The sequence below is a fragment of the Panthera leo genome, chromosome E3 (assembly GCF_018350215.1).
Source record: "Panthera leo isolate Ple1 chromosome E3, P.leo_Ple1_pat1.1, whole genome shotgun sequence".
In the NCBI taxonomy this organism is placed as follows: Eukaryota; Metazoa; Chordata; class Mammalia; order Carnivora; family Felidae; genus Panthera; species Panthera leo.
The window spans coordinates 8,384,213-8,400,598 of NC_056694.1; the positions used below are offsets into that span (position 1 = coordinate 8,384,213).

At 49.0% G+C, this 16,386-nt stretch overlaps 1 protein-coding gene across 1 annotated transcript in view; it reads left to right on the forward strand.

The window, feature by feature from the left end:
• The first annotated feature begins 9,044 nt into the window (after positions 1-9,044).
• The window catches only part of CUX1 (cut like homeobox 1), a 340,084-nt gene continuing 332,742 nt past the window's right edge, over positions 9,045-16,386 (forward strand). Inside the window, 2 exon segments of the mRNA XM_042921134.1 lie at positions 9,045-9,203; positions 9,482-9,826. Coding sequence (XP_042777068.1) covers positions 9,497-9,826 — 330 coding nt within the window. The 5' untranslated portion in view covers positions 9,045-9,203; positions 9,482-9,496.

The following is a 16,386-nucleotide window of genomic DNA, read 5'->3' on the forward strand; positions in this document are numbered from 1 at the left end:
AGGTTCAAGAACATGCTCAAGGGCAAAACGTTCTTTACTAGAATTTGAACCCACATCTGACCCTCTGGCTGCTGGCTTCAGCACGAACCGCCTCTCCTGAGCCCTACTGCTCAAATAATGACTGCTAAGGCAAGGGTGTTTCTGGCACGGTGAATTGGAAACGGGGGCTCAGGTGTTCACAGGAACAGCACGTGGCCAGCAGCTCTGTGGCCCATCTTCCAAAATGGCGGAGTCCCCACTTGCCCCTTCGGCGATGCCACCAGCGTCTTCCCATCTGGCCAAGCCTTTAACATGCCAGTCTGCTGTCCACCTCCTGGGCTCCCAGCTGAAACAACCCACTCACTGTTCCCCTCCTTCGCGGGCATCGTGCGTGCTTTTCCTGACCCCTAACACACTCCATCTTTCTTACCACCTCTTACCTCCTGCCCTGGCCAACACCCCAACATTTCTGAAGTCCTTTGCTCATCTGAACTGACAGGGGCATCTCCCTTCACTGCTCAGATCAAAGCTAGTGTGATGGGGGCGCCTGGCTGGCTCAGTCAGTAGAGCACGCGACTCTTGATCTCGGGGTCGTGAGTTCGAGCCCCACATTGGGGGTAGAGATTACTTTAAAAATATGTTTTTAAAAAGCTAATGCTACGGCACGTATTCCCACTTCATCAGCTTCTTTTGTACATATTGCCTTCTGCTCAAGTTGAATTGTTGCTTTTTTTTCCACGTTGAAAAAAGATTGTTATTTTTTTTTTTTACTATCGTTATGGACCTATTCCCAACAGAACTGTAAGCTTCTAAGGGCAGGGATCTTGTCCACTGCTTCTCTGGTTCTTTATAGTGTGTGACACAGCACTTTGCTCAACAGTGTCTGGTGATTAGACAGCATTGTTGGTGACATCCTTATCTGCCCCCAAAACAACTTTTATAAAGAGCACAGGGAACCCACACAGCCACAGTTTGGCATTTGGCAGGGTATCTATAGTGCCTTCTTCCACCGGCCGTAATGACTGCCGTTTTTCTTGAATGCCTTTGTATTTTATATCCACTTCAATTAGCATTAATAGAACAACACTTTGTACCTTTATGGGATCTCTCGTCGGAGAGCTCAAAAGCATTTTACAAGAAAGTATTAATTATTCCTATTTTACAGGCAGGAAACCTGAGGCAAAGTCAGTGACTCAGTGGCAAAATTAGGACATGATTTTCCCTCTGTTTTCAATTGTCTATTTTAATCACTAGGTCATGCTACCCCTTCTGGTTAGAGTTAAATTACTGCTTAAAAAATGACATGCCAGCCCTTTTCGCCAGCCTTATTTTGAACAACATTCACTATTTTCCTGTATTATAAAGATGGCATATGCTCATGTAGAAATTATACAAAATACAGAAATGTTAAAGAAGATAAAACTTACCCATTCAGTCGCTGTCCAGAGGCATCTGCTGTTAACATTGTTGTGTACTTTCTTACTGCATTTTTTTTAAATCTTTTTTTTTTTTTTTTAACGTTTATTTGTTTTTGAGACAGAGGGAGACAGAGCATGAACGGGGAAGGGTCAGAGAGAGGGAGTCACAGAATCTGAAACAGGCTCCAGGCTCTGAGCTGTCAGCACAGAGCCCGACGCAGGGCTCGAACTCACGGACCGCGAGATCGTGACCTGAGCCGAAGTCGGATGCTTAACCGACTGAGCCACCCAGGCGCCCCTTTCTTACTGCATTTTATACGAAGACAAAATATGCTGTTCTTTGCAGTTGGGGTCACGCTATGGCCTATTTTCTGCTTATATAATAAACACTTTCTCGTGTCATTACATATTTTACAAGCATGACTTTTAATGGCTATACAATATTTCATCACTTCTGTGTTATTGGAGGTTTCTGTATTGTTGGACACTTTAGGTCGGTCCGTCTTTTTTTTTTGTTTGTTTATTTTTTATTTTGCTTGTTTTGTTAGCAGAAATACTTCTGTGCTGAGAATATTTGCATTTCATTCTTTTATTTAACGTTTTGACTTTTCAGATGACACGTGTGTGTGTGAATATTTTAATTAGAAAAAAACAGTTGCTAGATTGGAGGCCCACTTTCCTCCTTCTTTTTTCTGTGTCTCACACACACACAAAATTTTGACATCCAATGGGATTCTGCTAGCGACTTAAAGCTCTAAAGATATTATAATACGGATCCTCAAAAACTGACATTAGACCAAATATTCAATGTGAATGGAGCTCGAGGGAATGAAGAAAGTTTTTTCCTCACTGCTAGAAAGATCAGCTTCCCTATTTTCCAGTGGAAAACAAGCTTTCGGGAACTTCCAAACCACATTTACCCGGGAAAAAAAATAATATCCAATCTGACAGTGCTCATGACAAAAGAAAATCTAATTACATTTCATGAAAACAAATCTTCATTCAACTCCAACCATATAACTGCAGAGATGTGTCATAAATGATCTTGCGGAGAAACAAAACAATATTTTGCTTCATGTTGTAAATGCAATTTTTCAACAAAAAAACAACACATGTATCTACTGTAGATGTCCTGGCACCGGGGATGTAGTTGTGTGTTTAAAATATTGGATGGCAAACTGATATTGTAAGAGCAATATTGATAATGAAAGGTCAATAGAAATAGAACGCATATGGCTCATATCTCCCAGGAGGAAAGAAAAGGAATTAATATAAGGTCTTAGCACAGAATGCGAACTTTACATAAAGCAAGATCATAATAATATTTATACAATACCTTACATATTTCAAGCCCTTTCAAGCTACTGACGAGGTACACTATTAATTTCTAGTGAGTCAGCAATGACATCAGTGAGAGTCACATAGGAAGGCATTTATTGCCACTGTGTACAGGAAATATGTAATATGACATTGCCATGGGCATTTTAAGATGCAGAAGAGGCAAAAAGGGAGAAGTGAGATGTGTTTTCCTAATACACTCAACATTTCCAGCAAATTTATATTAGAATAGAAGTTTGGTCAAACGAGGCTGCTGCGGGGGGGGGGGGGGGGGGGGGAGGGGGCGTGGCTGGTAAGGTGGGGTTGAAGGGAATTGTTGGGTGATGAGATGCTCCAGGTCTGTCCTCGGGGCTTGGGAGTATGAAGCTAGCTGTGTTTTCCAAGGGGAAGACCGAACTCCAACCGAAAAGCTCCAGCTACAAGCTTTCTCGTTTAAGAGGAGCGGAGGACCGCAGAACGTAATTGTTAGAGGTGCAGAAAGATACCTACAGTTAGTGGCATCGGCATATGCTGTCCAGAAGTGTAAGGCAAAGCTAAACGGTGGGCCAGAAATTAAGTCTTTGAAGATTTCTGAAAGGGTCTCGGAGCCTGAGAGATGCTGTCACCAGAGAGAGGCTGAGAGGGGTGGTGAGGCGGAGAGCCTGCTGCTTACAAGTCATTATAGTTTGATCTTACAAGTTCGGCAGGTTCTTGGTACAATTATATAACTACACGTACATTTGGCGGATGGAGACGAATTATGTACTATGCATGTAATTACATGTAGCAAAATGTGTACTTTTATTCGGTGGGTATTTACATAGTACAGTGAATGGTGTACTTAGAAATAATTAACAGAAAGCATTATTTAAAAAACAAAACAATTAAAAGGAGTTTGGTTTTCTTGAGCTCAAAAAAAAAAAAAAAAGAATCTGGAACCTTCCTTTTATTTATTGCAGTCATCTATGCCAAATTGTTCTGGAAGGCAGTCGCCAAAGACAAAAGGAAGACAAAGTAATTTCCTTCTGTTATTCATACTCTTTTGATTTAAGGAAAAGGCCTCTTCAAATTTAAAGTGTCTCAAAACTTCTGTCTGGCCTTAGATATTCCTAAATTTAAAACATTTCAAATTCAGTCAGCTTGAATGAATACCTTGGTATAATTTTCAACTTCTGTCTTTGTGAAATTGAGATTCCTGTGTGACTTATTAGGAGTACGATTCATTTTTACCCATGCCCCACAGAGTAGGCATGCCTTTATGTTTGTTTGGGAATAAATTTATGATGTAAAACACTTAGCAGTATGTTCTGTCTCTGCCTATCTGAAATATTTCTTGCTGAATACTCTTCAAAACCAGTTTTTTTTTTTTTTAATTTTTGATGTTTACTTTATTTTTTGAGAGAGAGAGAGAGACAGAGTGCAAGCAGGGGAGGGGCAGAGAGAGAGGGAGACACAGAATCTGAAGGGGGCTCCAGGCTCTGAGCTGTCAGTACAGAACCTGACATGGGGCTCAAACCTACAAACCGTGAGATCGTGACCTGAGCCGAAGTCGGACGCTTAACCGACTGAGCTACCCAGGTGCCCCCAAAACAGTTCTAATTTGGATGCAAAAATATCCAGAAAGTGAATGAAGCTTTCAGAAGGCCTCTCTTGTAAAGTTTTCTTTTAAAGCCTATCACATGGGATACAAGAATCTCTGAATTTTTTCATCATTATTTGTGGAGTTCAGATTCTTTTCCAGCTTTTTCTGGAGATAAAGTTTCTAGGTGAAACTTCGTTTTATGAGTCCCTTATAAATAAATAAGATCTCAGAACATAAAAACTCTCTTATGAGAGATAAAGAGTATGGCTTTTTTTGGTTTTGTTTTGTTTTTTCTAATGCTCTACATTATAAGACATTGGAAGAATGTCTTGATGGTTAATTCCTTCAAAAAATTAGGTTAAAGGGTATCAGAACAATTACTAAACTAGAATTTTTAGAAAACAAGGTAATGTCTTTTCCTTTCTTGGTGGCTACCAAAGAGGACCAATTTAGTGACCATCAATCCACCGGGTGTTTTAGAGATTTTGCCAATTTTCACCTTAGGATTTAATCAATTACGTGTCGGTGTCAGGAGCTAGGAGGGTCCCCCAATGCCAGGAGGGTAGGAGAGCCTGAACTTCCAAAAGTGCTTTACAACCTTCTAAGTTACATTTACCAGTATTATCATGCCCCTAAGACGGCCACTGTATTTTTCTCAGGCAAAATAAAACGGGTCAGAAAGGAAATTTTGGAAGTCTGGGCTCAGATCCTAGTTGTTAGCTGCCTTGTTTGGTGCTAAGCTGTTATTTCATTTAAAGGGGTCAGGAACACTCAGGTCACTCTCCCACTCCCCCATTCTGATTACTTGGGGCTTGATTTTTGAAAGTTGGGGATGGAGAATTCATCATAAACTTGGGACCTGTGAGCTTTCTTTCCCTAAAGGGAGAGCCTGAACATCAAAAGGTACAAAAATGGCCCTGGGTTGTGTTCCTCCTGCTCCATTGTTAGAGAATGACTTTTAGTCCTGTTGCTTCTGTGTAGTGGGTCAGTTATCTTCCTAACCTGCCTTTTTCTCACACTTTGTTGGGGGGGGGGGAGGCTAGCCATCATTTTATTGTCTTTGTGGGTGCTAATGGAGATCTAGGTCCTAAAGCCTTTCCATTTTCTAAGTATTTTATACAAAATCCACATTCATGGATTTACTGTATTTGGATGTCCAAGAGAGTCCTCCTAACCTTCTACAATGAGACAAAGTCAAGCAGAAAAAAGCCAAAACAAAATCGCCTTTAGAAATCGATACAATTTGTTCTGATTCTATGTCTACACTCAAGAAAAAGGAAATGTACTTTTACAAGCTTTCTAGGTCTCTGCTGATCACTTAACTCGGCTAAGATAATTTTTGATCAGTGGCTTGTTCTGAATTCCATTTTAAAGTGGTAACATTTTGTGGTGTTGGCAAAGTCATTCCTAACTTTTGTCTACCCGCACCCCCCCCCCCCCCCCAATACCCAGAAAGCAAGAAGCCTAGTATAAGGCAAAACTCTGGAAGAAAAAAAATCTACATGTTCTTTAAATAGAGCTTGACCTCTGGGCCAATGTATTATTTCTCTAGGAAGTCAAGTTAGTAGCATGCAAATAACCTAAACATAACCAGAAATGTAACAAGGGTATCTAATACTCATCAAATTTATTTCTAAAATATTGCAGTGGATTCAGAACCCTGAATTCCAACCAGATGTACTTCTGGAGTATTACACAGGTCATATATATTTCACTTTTTTTTTTTTTTTTTTTGGTTCAAACCCAGGGGATCGACACGATAATTAGATTGAGAACATCTGCACCAAATCCAAACCATTTCCCTGATCCTTCCTTGAGCCTTCCCTACGGGAAGTTTTGGGGGTTTTCTGTTTTTTTTTTAAGCCCCTGCACATTTTATTTGTCTGGCCACCTTCAGGGCAATTGCGAGGTCTCGCCTGCCTGCCACCGCACGAATAGGAGAGGAGCGCAGACGTACCCCCAAGTGTTGGGATACCGGGCCTGGAGGGGGTGGGAATCATTAGAGGTGGTATTTCGTCGGGACAGGGATCCCTTGAGGTGGCAGGGCAGTTTCCCGCCTGGGGCCTGGCTCCGGGACAGGGCGTGGCCAGGCGCGGGGCGCGCGGGTGGGCACGTGCGCGGGGACCCGAGGACGCGAGTGTCGGGGCGCCGCTGCCCTCTACCGGGCGGCGCGGTCGGAGCTGCAGCGCGGCCGCCTGCCGACTGCGCGCGCGGGCTCGGGCGCCCCACACCGAGGCGGTCCTCGGCGTTCCCGAGGTCGCCAGTGCCCTGCCCCGCGCGGCGTCACAGCATCTGCGGCGGAGGCTCGCGGCGCCCCTGCCCTGCGCTCGTGCGCTCCCACCCACCTGCTTCCTGCCCCCTCTGCTGGGCGAAGCTGCGATGGGGACGCCGAGGGACCCCCACCCCCGCCCGCCGCCGGCCGACCTCAGGAGCCGGTCACGCATTGACGGAACTGAGGTTCTTCGCCGGCCGAGACCTGGGGCACGTGTGTTCTCTAAATCTCGTGGCCTTTCATTTCCAGGCCCTTCATTCAAAACTGCTTCCGTTCACCCCAATGATCAGCGCTAAGCCCTCGAACTCAGTTGAAAAGCAGTCATATCCTTACACGTTTTATTTCGTATCCCATCCGAATTTTATTTACATATAATTTTCAAGATTAAGGAATTTGGGATGTAATCACACGTCAAATGAAGTGCGGGGGAATAAAAGTACAGTATTCCTGCTGGGAAGTCAAACTCACACGTGTGCATAATCAGTTAAACATGACGATCATAAAACGGGGTGCTTTTGCCAGGTTTCTGCGAAAAAAGAAATCAAAAGCGAATTGACTCTGGGGTTTAAATGCCAGCATTTCTGTAAACCAGGGACCATACTTTGTTGCAAGTGCACCTACACTTTCCAAGTTTCTGCGCCAAAAGGAGTGAAAACCGAAGTGTCTGAACTACAGGAAGTTTCCAAGGCTGTTCCGCCGAAGCGGTGCGGGGCATACACAACGGTGCGCCAAGACTTTTCCTGTCGTGGCCTAAGCTGGCGCAGCTAGGACCCCTGGCCACCCGGCTTGCGGGTGCGTGGCGGCGCGGCGCGGGGACCGCGCTGCCACCGTTCGGGGCGTTAACGTGTGCAGCGACAGCAGGGTCGGGGCTGGTTTCACCCCAACTCCACTCCCCCCAATCTCAAACGCTGTCCCTGGCGGGCTCGACCGGGGTCCGGCTGGGGCCCCGGGGAGGTGGGTGCGCCTCAGCCGCCCGCCAGTGCGCCTCGCACACGCGCGGCCGCCGTGGGCCCGGTTTGCGCGGGGTCGGCGCTCGGGGCTCGGGCAGGTGGTCGCGGCGGCGCCGCGCGCTCGGGGCCCGCAGGAGGGCGAGCGAAAGCGGCGCGGCTCAGGCGCCCGCCCGGACGCGGCCGAAAGCCCGGGACTCAGGGCCCCCGAAGGGCTGCGCTCGGCCGCCGGCGGCCCCCGCGACCCCCAGGGGCCCGAAGCAAGCCCCAGGTGAGCCCGGCCCGGGGCCTCCCGCGGGGCCCCGGAGCCCCTCCCGCCGCCCTCCAGCGCCCCCTCGGGGCCGGGCCGGGGGCCGCCGCCCGCTGGGGCCGGGGGCCCGGGAGGGGCGGGGGTCGCGGGCCCGGCGCCGGGCGCCGGGGGGAGGGGGCAGGGGCCGCGCGCTCCAGGCCCCGCGGCGGCCGCCGCGCCCTCGGGCTCCGACTCCGGCTCCGGCTCGGGCTCGCCATGGCTGCGGCGGCGCCGTGAGGAGGAGTCCGCGTCCTCCGTGGCGGCGGCGGCGGCCGGCTCCAGGCCGGGTTTTGGCGCCGCCCGCCTGCTGCCTCCTGGCGGCTCCTGAACTCCAGCCCCCTCTCTATCAGCCTCTCACTCCGTCTCAATATGTCTCAAGATGGCGGCCAATGTGGGATCGATGTTTCAATATTGGAAGCGCTTTGATTTACAGCAGCTGCAGGTCAGGCTTCTGCTCGCTCGGCCTCTCGCCCGGGGGTGGGGGCTGCGGGCGGTCGCGGCCTCCCCCGGGGCCCCGGGCTGCCCGGCCGCCGGGGGGCCGCGGCGGCGGGGAGGAGGGGGGTGCCGGGGAAAGCGGGGCCGAGTCGGGGACAAGTCCCTCTCGCTCCCCGGCCCCCATTGATAACTCGCTTGATCAGAAATTGATCCTCTTTGTTCAATTCATCGATCAGCCCAAGATGGCGCCGGGAGCCGCCGCCGCCACCGCTGCCCCCGGTGTCGGCCCCCACCCCGGGCGCCCCCCCGGCCCTGCGCCGCCGCCACCGCCGCCGCCGCCGCCGCGGGACCGGGGAGGGGGGCGGCCCCGGCGGCCCGCGGGGTGCGCGCGCGAGCGGGGAGCGGGCGGCGGCGGGCGGCGGCGGCGGCGGGCGCTGCGCCGGGAGGGGGCTGCGGCCCGGCGGCGGCGCCCGGCCGCGCGCCCCGCGCCCCCGGCCCGCCGTATTCCCGGGGAAAGTTTGTGGGGAGTTGCTGTGGGGGGTGAAGCGCCTGCCTCTCCAGGAGGAGCCGCCGCCGCCACTGCCGCCGGCGCGGCGGAGCTGGGGCTGGTGGCGCTGTGGTGCCGCCGGCTCGGGGGAGGGTCAGAGCGGCCACCGGCGGCGGCGGCGGCGGCGGCGGCGGCGGCGGCGCGGCCCGGCTCCGGCCAGGCGGGCGGGTGGCCGGGCGGGCGGCCGGGCGTCCGCGCGCCCCGGCCCCGGCCGGCCCGGGCCCCGGCCCGCCGCGCCGGGGCTGTCAGCGGGCCGGGGCCGCGCCGCCGCTCCCGCACCCGGCGTGGGGGTCTCCGCGCGGACCCCGGGGTTTGTTTACGTCCGGACGGGCGCCCCGGGGCCACCCGCAGCCGCCCGGCTCTTTTGTGTGCCTGCACGAGTGGCGCGGACCGGCCCCTCCGCGGCCGGAGACGCGGGTAGGGGTGCTTGGGGGTAAACTTGCGAGGGGCGGCGGGCACCCCGCGCGCGGAGCCCGAGGGTCGGCGCGCCCGGCGGGAGCCGGTGCGGGCGGAGGGCAGCAACTTTCCCCGAGCTCAGGCCCCGCGCTGCGCCCTGGCGCGCCGTCTACCCGGGTGGGGGGACGCTTCCTCCCCGCCGCCGGTCCGGGCGGCCCGAGCCCCGAGGCTCCCGCGGCCCCCGGTGACCCGCCGGCTCCGCTCTGGCGCTCTCCTCCGAGGCCCTGTCCTCCCAACAGGGTCCGCGGGGCTCGATGGAGCGCGCGGCGGGTCCCGTCCGAAATGCCGCCTCGGGCCGGCTTCTCGAAAGCAAAGCCCCGGGGCCCCCCCTGGACAGTGGTGTGCCGGGCCGTGGTCCGCGCGCCGAGCCCGGGGCGTTGCTGGGGGATCGTGCCGGGGCTCCCCGTCCGGCTCCGGTGCTGCCGCTGTGCCCAGGGGGCGCGATTCTGCCTGTCACCCCAGACCCAGAGGAGCCGCGCGCCCTCGGGGTTCGCCCCGAATCTGCCGGCTCCGCGCTCGCCGCGCCTGGACGGCCCCGGAACCCCGCCAGGTGGATGTTGTGCGTAGCCGGAGTCAAGTTGAAGGTGAGCGGCGTGTGGGTCAGAAGAGCGATGCGGGGGTGCTGGGGGGGGGGGCGTGGGGGCGCGGGAGGGGAGGTCGGTCTTCGGCTCCGAAGGGCCCCGGGGCGGCCTGGTACCGCGGGGGTCGCCCAGCGTCCCTTAGGGACGGCCGCGGCGCCCTGCTTTAAGGTGTGCGGGAAGGTAAACTTGGCCGAACTTTCCTAACCCGGAGGACTGGTGATAGTGACCTACAGTACTTTTAGGAGGGAAGCAAATGAACTCCAGATGCAGCCTTGGATGAAATGAAGCGGATTGGATTAAAACCTATATAAATGGAGTCTGACAACTTTAATTGTATATGCTTGTTTTCTGTTCCTGCCTACGTAAGAACGATAAAACAGACTCATAGTCGTTATGAAATTTCTTCAGATTTCTCGCTTAACTAGGAAGAAGACTATGTGAAATATGTATTTTCGATAAGATTAAAACTTAAAGGAGTTTGAGTATTTATTGACTAAAATAGATTACTCCAAAGTGTCTATTGTGTAAATTAGATTCCTGAATGTAATGAACACAGCCGAATGGCATTTTTGATAAATTGGTCTACCCTGTTTTAGTAAAAATAGCTCCCTTTTACCATAATTTAATTCCTGTGCTTACAGTAAAACCCGTTGTGGAATTTTGAAGAGACAAACCTTAATTTTTTTTCCTTGTCTTCCTAAATGTGACATTTAGCTGAACATCCATGAAGTTTATTTTTTAAGCATTTTTTTTTTTTTTTTTGGCAAAAAAACTGCGTGGGAGGTCGATTCGGTTTCCAGAAAGGTATTAGATTTTAGGATCTCTTTGACACCCCACAACCTGCCAGTGATGAGCTCCTTCGGGATATCATGAGGATATTTAACTGTGGAACTCCAGGATCGGCCTGGAAGGTTCCTTGTCCGTTTATGTGAATGAGCTTTAAGGTGTTGGTCTTGCAAACAAAATTATGTGAGCGAGCATCATTATCATTGTCTGTACGGAGCTTCCTTTAGCTTTTGGTGGTAGGTGAAGATTGGGGCTGAGATGATTTTCTGCCCCTTCTTGACAGGTTTGAAAAACTTCATTTGACTGTGGAATGTCAAAGTTCAAGCAGAAGGCTAAACTGGTTCTTTCTCTGGGCCCTGAAGAGGCCTATTGAGTTGGTATCCAGTTTAACGTCATCTCTGTTCCCATAGACAGTTAAGTGAGCCGATGAGACTGCAGTTTGAGAAGAGAGAATTCATTAGTTTCAGGCTCTTCTCGTCTTTCCAGAACCCCTGACCCGGAGATCGGGTTGCCTGCGGAGCCCAGTGTGGGTTGTGGCATCGCCACCTGAGGGTAAAGAGACCCTGTCTGAGCTAGACTCAGACCCAGGTTGGAGACCTCAGCGGGTTTGCTGGAGACAAGATGGTTGTGTGTCCCTCCCATGCCCCTGCTGCCCCCCAGTGAGCACGGGCTGAGTTCTGGTCCCTCGGCGTGGTCTTAAAGCTGCCCTGGGACGTGGACTGAGTGCCCAGAAAGAGAGTTTGTGAAGATCGGGCTCTATTTCGTTTCCTTTTCAGTCCCAAAGGCTTGTGGTATGGAAGTGCCAGTGCTTCGGTGTTGCTAATAAGACGAGTTGGACAAGTTTTTATCCTATCCCAGACTTGTAAAAAAACCAGGTTTTTTTTTTTTTTTTTTTTTTTTAAGACAAGAAAAACACCATTGTATAAATTTGCCTTTTAAATACATGTTTGAAAAGAGGACACTTTCTAAAACAAGCTCTCGTAACTCTGTGTGTGAGTGAAGCTTTTGGGGATGGGGCCTGCCAGCGACCCACTTCCCTTCGGGGCGTTATTCTTCCGTGGTGACTGGTGTTCCCCTTTAAGGAGTCTCTGCAAAAGTTAACTTTAAACATTTTCCTCTTTGTCAAAATCCAAAAATAATTCCAGTTTTGCCCAAAGTCCGTTTCTCTGATAGCTTTTATTTTGCGTTTCCCTGTTAGGGAAGTATTCCCCAGAAGTGTATTATTTTGATTACAGTATGTATCCCATCTAGTAAACAAATCAAGGGCTTCTACACAGCTGCTGTCTTTGTTTTCTTGGCTCTTTTAATATCAGTGTCTTTGAGATGGCGTGTGGGAGGGGGTCATTGTCAGTGGATTAAAGTTTTTTTCTCTGTGTGAAACTCTGTGTGGTTTTTCTGTTTTTGTCTTTTAAAGGTGCAAGGCGGTGAAGGGCTGGGGTTACACAACAGCCTCTGATACAGTTGGGTCCGTGGAGTCTCCCTTTGCCTCCTTCCCCAGTTTCACACAGCTCTTGCCAGTAGTTAGCTGCAGGAGGGGGTTGGAAGGGCGAGGGGACAAATTGCCAATCCCCTCCGGAATCACTCTCTCCACATCCACTGAGTTAACCTTAAAAATGTTGTCTGGTGAGCCTATGGAGCCCCCGAGACTTTTACAGGCTGTTGAAAAAGTCCCCTGTCCTGTTGTGTACAATTAAAACAAACCCAGCAGGGTTTCTGCAGGAGCTGTGCGGAAGGGATGGCCTGTGCTTCCCTCCCGTCCTCCCCCCTTCTGGGTCCACCTGTAGCAGTCAACCAGCAGAACTGCTCCCAGGGCTGTGCTCGGGGTCCGTCTTAGGAGAGAAGACGAGGCTCGAGGTAGAAAATCTGTATCCGTTTCAGCTCATTGTATAAGGCGCCGCGAACATCCTCAGCGAAACGAAGGAAGGACAGATTTGTTAGAGGGAAGCTTGCACATTTTTAAAGAGAGAAATTCGTCCTGTGAAAAAATCCTGCAGAGCTAGGCCAGATTCGTACCTGTGCTTCCATTTCACACAGTTCACGTTTGATGTCCTGTAAATTTCCCGTTTTTAAAAAGGCAGGTGCATCCGCCGGCCTGTAACACAAATCCTACCTGAAAGTTACTTTAATATATAGGATCGCACACTTATTTGAGAAATTATTTAAAAACCTATTTACAGTCATTTAACGTATGAAAGTGTGTGTATATAATTGCTTTTCCTATGAAAGGTCTGATTTTTACAAGGAACTGTCAGAGATAGAAATTCGTTATCTTGTTCTATTGTTTTGTCTGAAGCTCTGCATTATGGCTGCAGAGAGACAGTTTTGGTTTCAACTGAAATTCCCCTGCCTCTGATTGTTTAAACCAGACCCTTAATCTTATTTTAACATACTTAAAACGTTCAAAAAAACCCGGAAGAATTGTTTTGTATAAGTAGCAAGTGAATGTAGTTTAAACACTCAAAGCAATTCTGGTATCTAATTGGAAACAGGTGGAATTCTTGGAATCCTGTGTTTGAATCTTATTATAGCATAGCACAGAGACACTTTTTACTTATGGCCATTTGTTTTGTTGAAGCTGTTTGAAGAGGGGCCCCATGACCTCTCATTGTGCCTCACTACTGTTTACCTGGACGTTCCAGTCGTGCTGGGCATTTTCGGAACTAGATGCCTGTGTCTGCCGGGACACCCGAGAGAACTATGCATGTGCAGATCGTGGAGTGAAAAAGGAACTTGAATGGCATAATTAGACAAGCGATTTAATATCTGTGTTATATAGCTTTTATAGCAAAGAAGTTGTGAATTCATTTGTGATTTCTGATTTAATAAACATTTATTGACATGAGCATTTGGATACATTTTATTACACCCTGGTAATGATTTAGAATTCACAGAGAAATTACTGTTCCTACAAACTCGACATTTAGGGATATAAAGTCACATAGCAACCAAAAAAAAAAAAAAAAAAAAAAAAAACCTGCCCCAAGTTTGGGATATTTCAACAAAATGTCAGTGGCGGGGCTCTCTGAAATATCTTAGTCATGTTTCCTATTCTCGTTTTCAAAGCCAGCTAAATAGCCTGGTTTTGCTGCATGGTTAAGGACCAGGTTTTGGTTTGTGTTTACGTGTTGATTTTATTGAAGAGGACAGCCAAGATTTGTATTGAGCTGTGGGTCCTGTCACAGTTCTGGATTTGCTGGGCTGTAATCAGTCCCAATTTTCAGTCGTATTCTAAGGAGGTAGGGAGAGGACAGTGGTCTTTGGCTGGGCAGGAGATGTCCCTGCAGGAAGTTGCCTGGGATGGGTGGGTGTGTGGGGGGACCCATGGCGTCGCCTTCATTGGTAGAAGCAGCTTTGAAGCACCTTAGATTTTTAAAAAGGACAAGTGCTACCCTACTCACATAATACGACACCGTTAAAAAAACATAATGAGGGCCAACAGCAGTTTCTGAAAGCCATCTAATTTGTTGCAAAACCCATCAAGGACCTTTCCTTGGAAAAGTAAACAACTCTCTAATAAAAATAATTCTAATTCTTGCTGTAATTAAATTCTGATAGGATGATGTCAGTGCACGAAATAAATCTTGTCATTTTCTTCATTTGAATCTGAAGGCTCTTCCTTGCTGCAGGAGGCCCAGGGCAGTTGGCAGAATTTTTGTGTGTGTTAGAGCCCTGGGCCATGGGCAGCCTGGGGAAGCTCCTCAGACGTGAACCCCCACCCCCGCCTTCCTCAGGACCCCCGTCAGACAGGTGGCTGGAGAGGAGCGAGGTTGGGGGTGTTCATTCCTCCCCAGAATTTACCCAGCATCACAAAGTACCTGGAAAAATAGCCAGGTAGAGGATTTACATGGAACTGAATAGATTCTACTGCTTTTCACTGAAGCATTTGTGAAAATGAGTTGGCCCACATCCCCTTTTTTTTAAATTTATTTATTTTTTTAAGTTTATTTGTTTTAAGAGAGAGAGAGAGTGTGTGTGTGTGTGTGTGGGACCTCAAGTGAGCCGGGGAGGGGCAGAGAGAGAATCCCAAGCAGGCTCCACGCTGTCAGCACAGAACCAGGCACAGGGCTTGAACCCATGATCGGTGAGGTCATGACCTGAGCAGAGATCAGGAGTCAGCCGCTTAAGCGACTGAGCCTCCCAGGTGCCTGGCCCACACCTCTGTAAAACCCCAGACACCACAGTGGGGCCCACTCGGCCGACAATTGAAACCTTCCATGCTTTTGACTGTGATTTACGAACAATGTTGGAAGAAATTATCAGAACTTACTCTGAAGCATGTTTTAGCATCATCCTGAGTATACCAGCACGAGGGTTGTTTTCTTAAAGACATCTTTGTATTTGGCTGTGTTTATTCAAAAAGTTAAATGAGTTAACGTTTTTTAAAAAAGTTATATATGGTTGCGAGGTATCCTGAATTTGGTTAAGGGAAAAACAAATTGACAAATTAGCTCTTTTTTAAGGGAACATTGCGAAATTGCAAGAAATGGAATGCCATTCTGACTGTCATTAAGATTTTATTTGGGTGTTGACAGCTTTTTGCTAAATGTAAGATGTTCAGATCCTGTCCACTCAGCTGGGAAAAAAAAAAAAAAAAAAAACCAACAAACCAAAAACAACTAGCTTAAAAGCTTATTCCCAATTTCCCCCTAAAAGACAGTTTGTCTCACATGGGTTCTTAACCCCCAATACATTTTTAATATTTTATTTCCTCACATAGTTTTTAAGACCAAAAAGAATATGAAGTCATTTTAGGCATCTCAGTTCTGTGATATATTGGACCTGTGACGGTCCTTGCTTGATTACCGCCTTCCCTCCTGTTTTTAGGGGAGAGAGCGTTATTTGGGTCAGAATAAAAAAGCTAATAAACGACACCAAAGGTAGATCCGTGTCTTGAAAAGCCCGAAGCTGCAAGCAAGAGCAGGAAGGGCCTTTGAGGTGCTGCCCTAAGTGCCTGCTGTCACCCCTGCTGTCACCCCTGCTGTCACCCCCTCCGTCACCTCTGCCTGCCGCTTCTTGCCCTTCTCAGCTCCTGCCCTGCCAAGCCTGTCCTGTTGTGACAACTGTTGTTTTATAATTGTTTTATTTTATTTTTTTTGCTAAGTATTTGTGGAGCTCCATTATTTTGAGATTCTTGGAAGAAAGAGAGCTATGTAAATGAAAATTAAAAATAAAATTCTTGCTGGAGGGAATTGTGCATTTAATTTTTTTGATTAGGTTTGGGAAAGACTTCTTTTTCCCCCCTTACCCTGAAAATAGGAACATTCTGTTGCTCCTATCACCATTTTTGCTTCATTCCACAAGGTGTGGCAGATAATGGTGAAACACGTCCTTTATTTTCTGTTTTTCACTGTGGTAGTCGACCTAGAACTTGAACCCACGCGGTTCTGCCTGTGGTGAATTACTTCTGTTTCACATTGCTCTGCCCTGCCCTCACTGAGCACATAGGTAGCTACTGCCCATAGAACACTTTTAGGGGCGCCTGGGTGGCTCAGTTGGTTGAGTGTCCGACTTCGGCTCAGGTCATGATCTCACAGTTCGTGAGTTCGTGCCCTGCGTCAGGCTCTGTGCTGACTGCTCAGAGCCTGGAGCCTGCTTCACATTCTGTGTCTCCCTCTCTCTCTGCCCCTTCCCTGCTCATGCTCTGTCTCTCTCTGTCTCAAAAATAAATAAACATTAAAAAAAAAAAAAAGAACACTAACCTTTTAAAGGGGAAAGATTTTGAGTCCCCAACATGCAGAAATTACAACTAAAATTATAGGAAGACCTGCAGATCCATT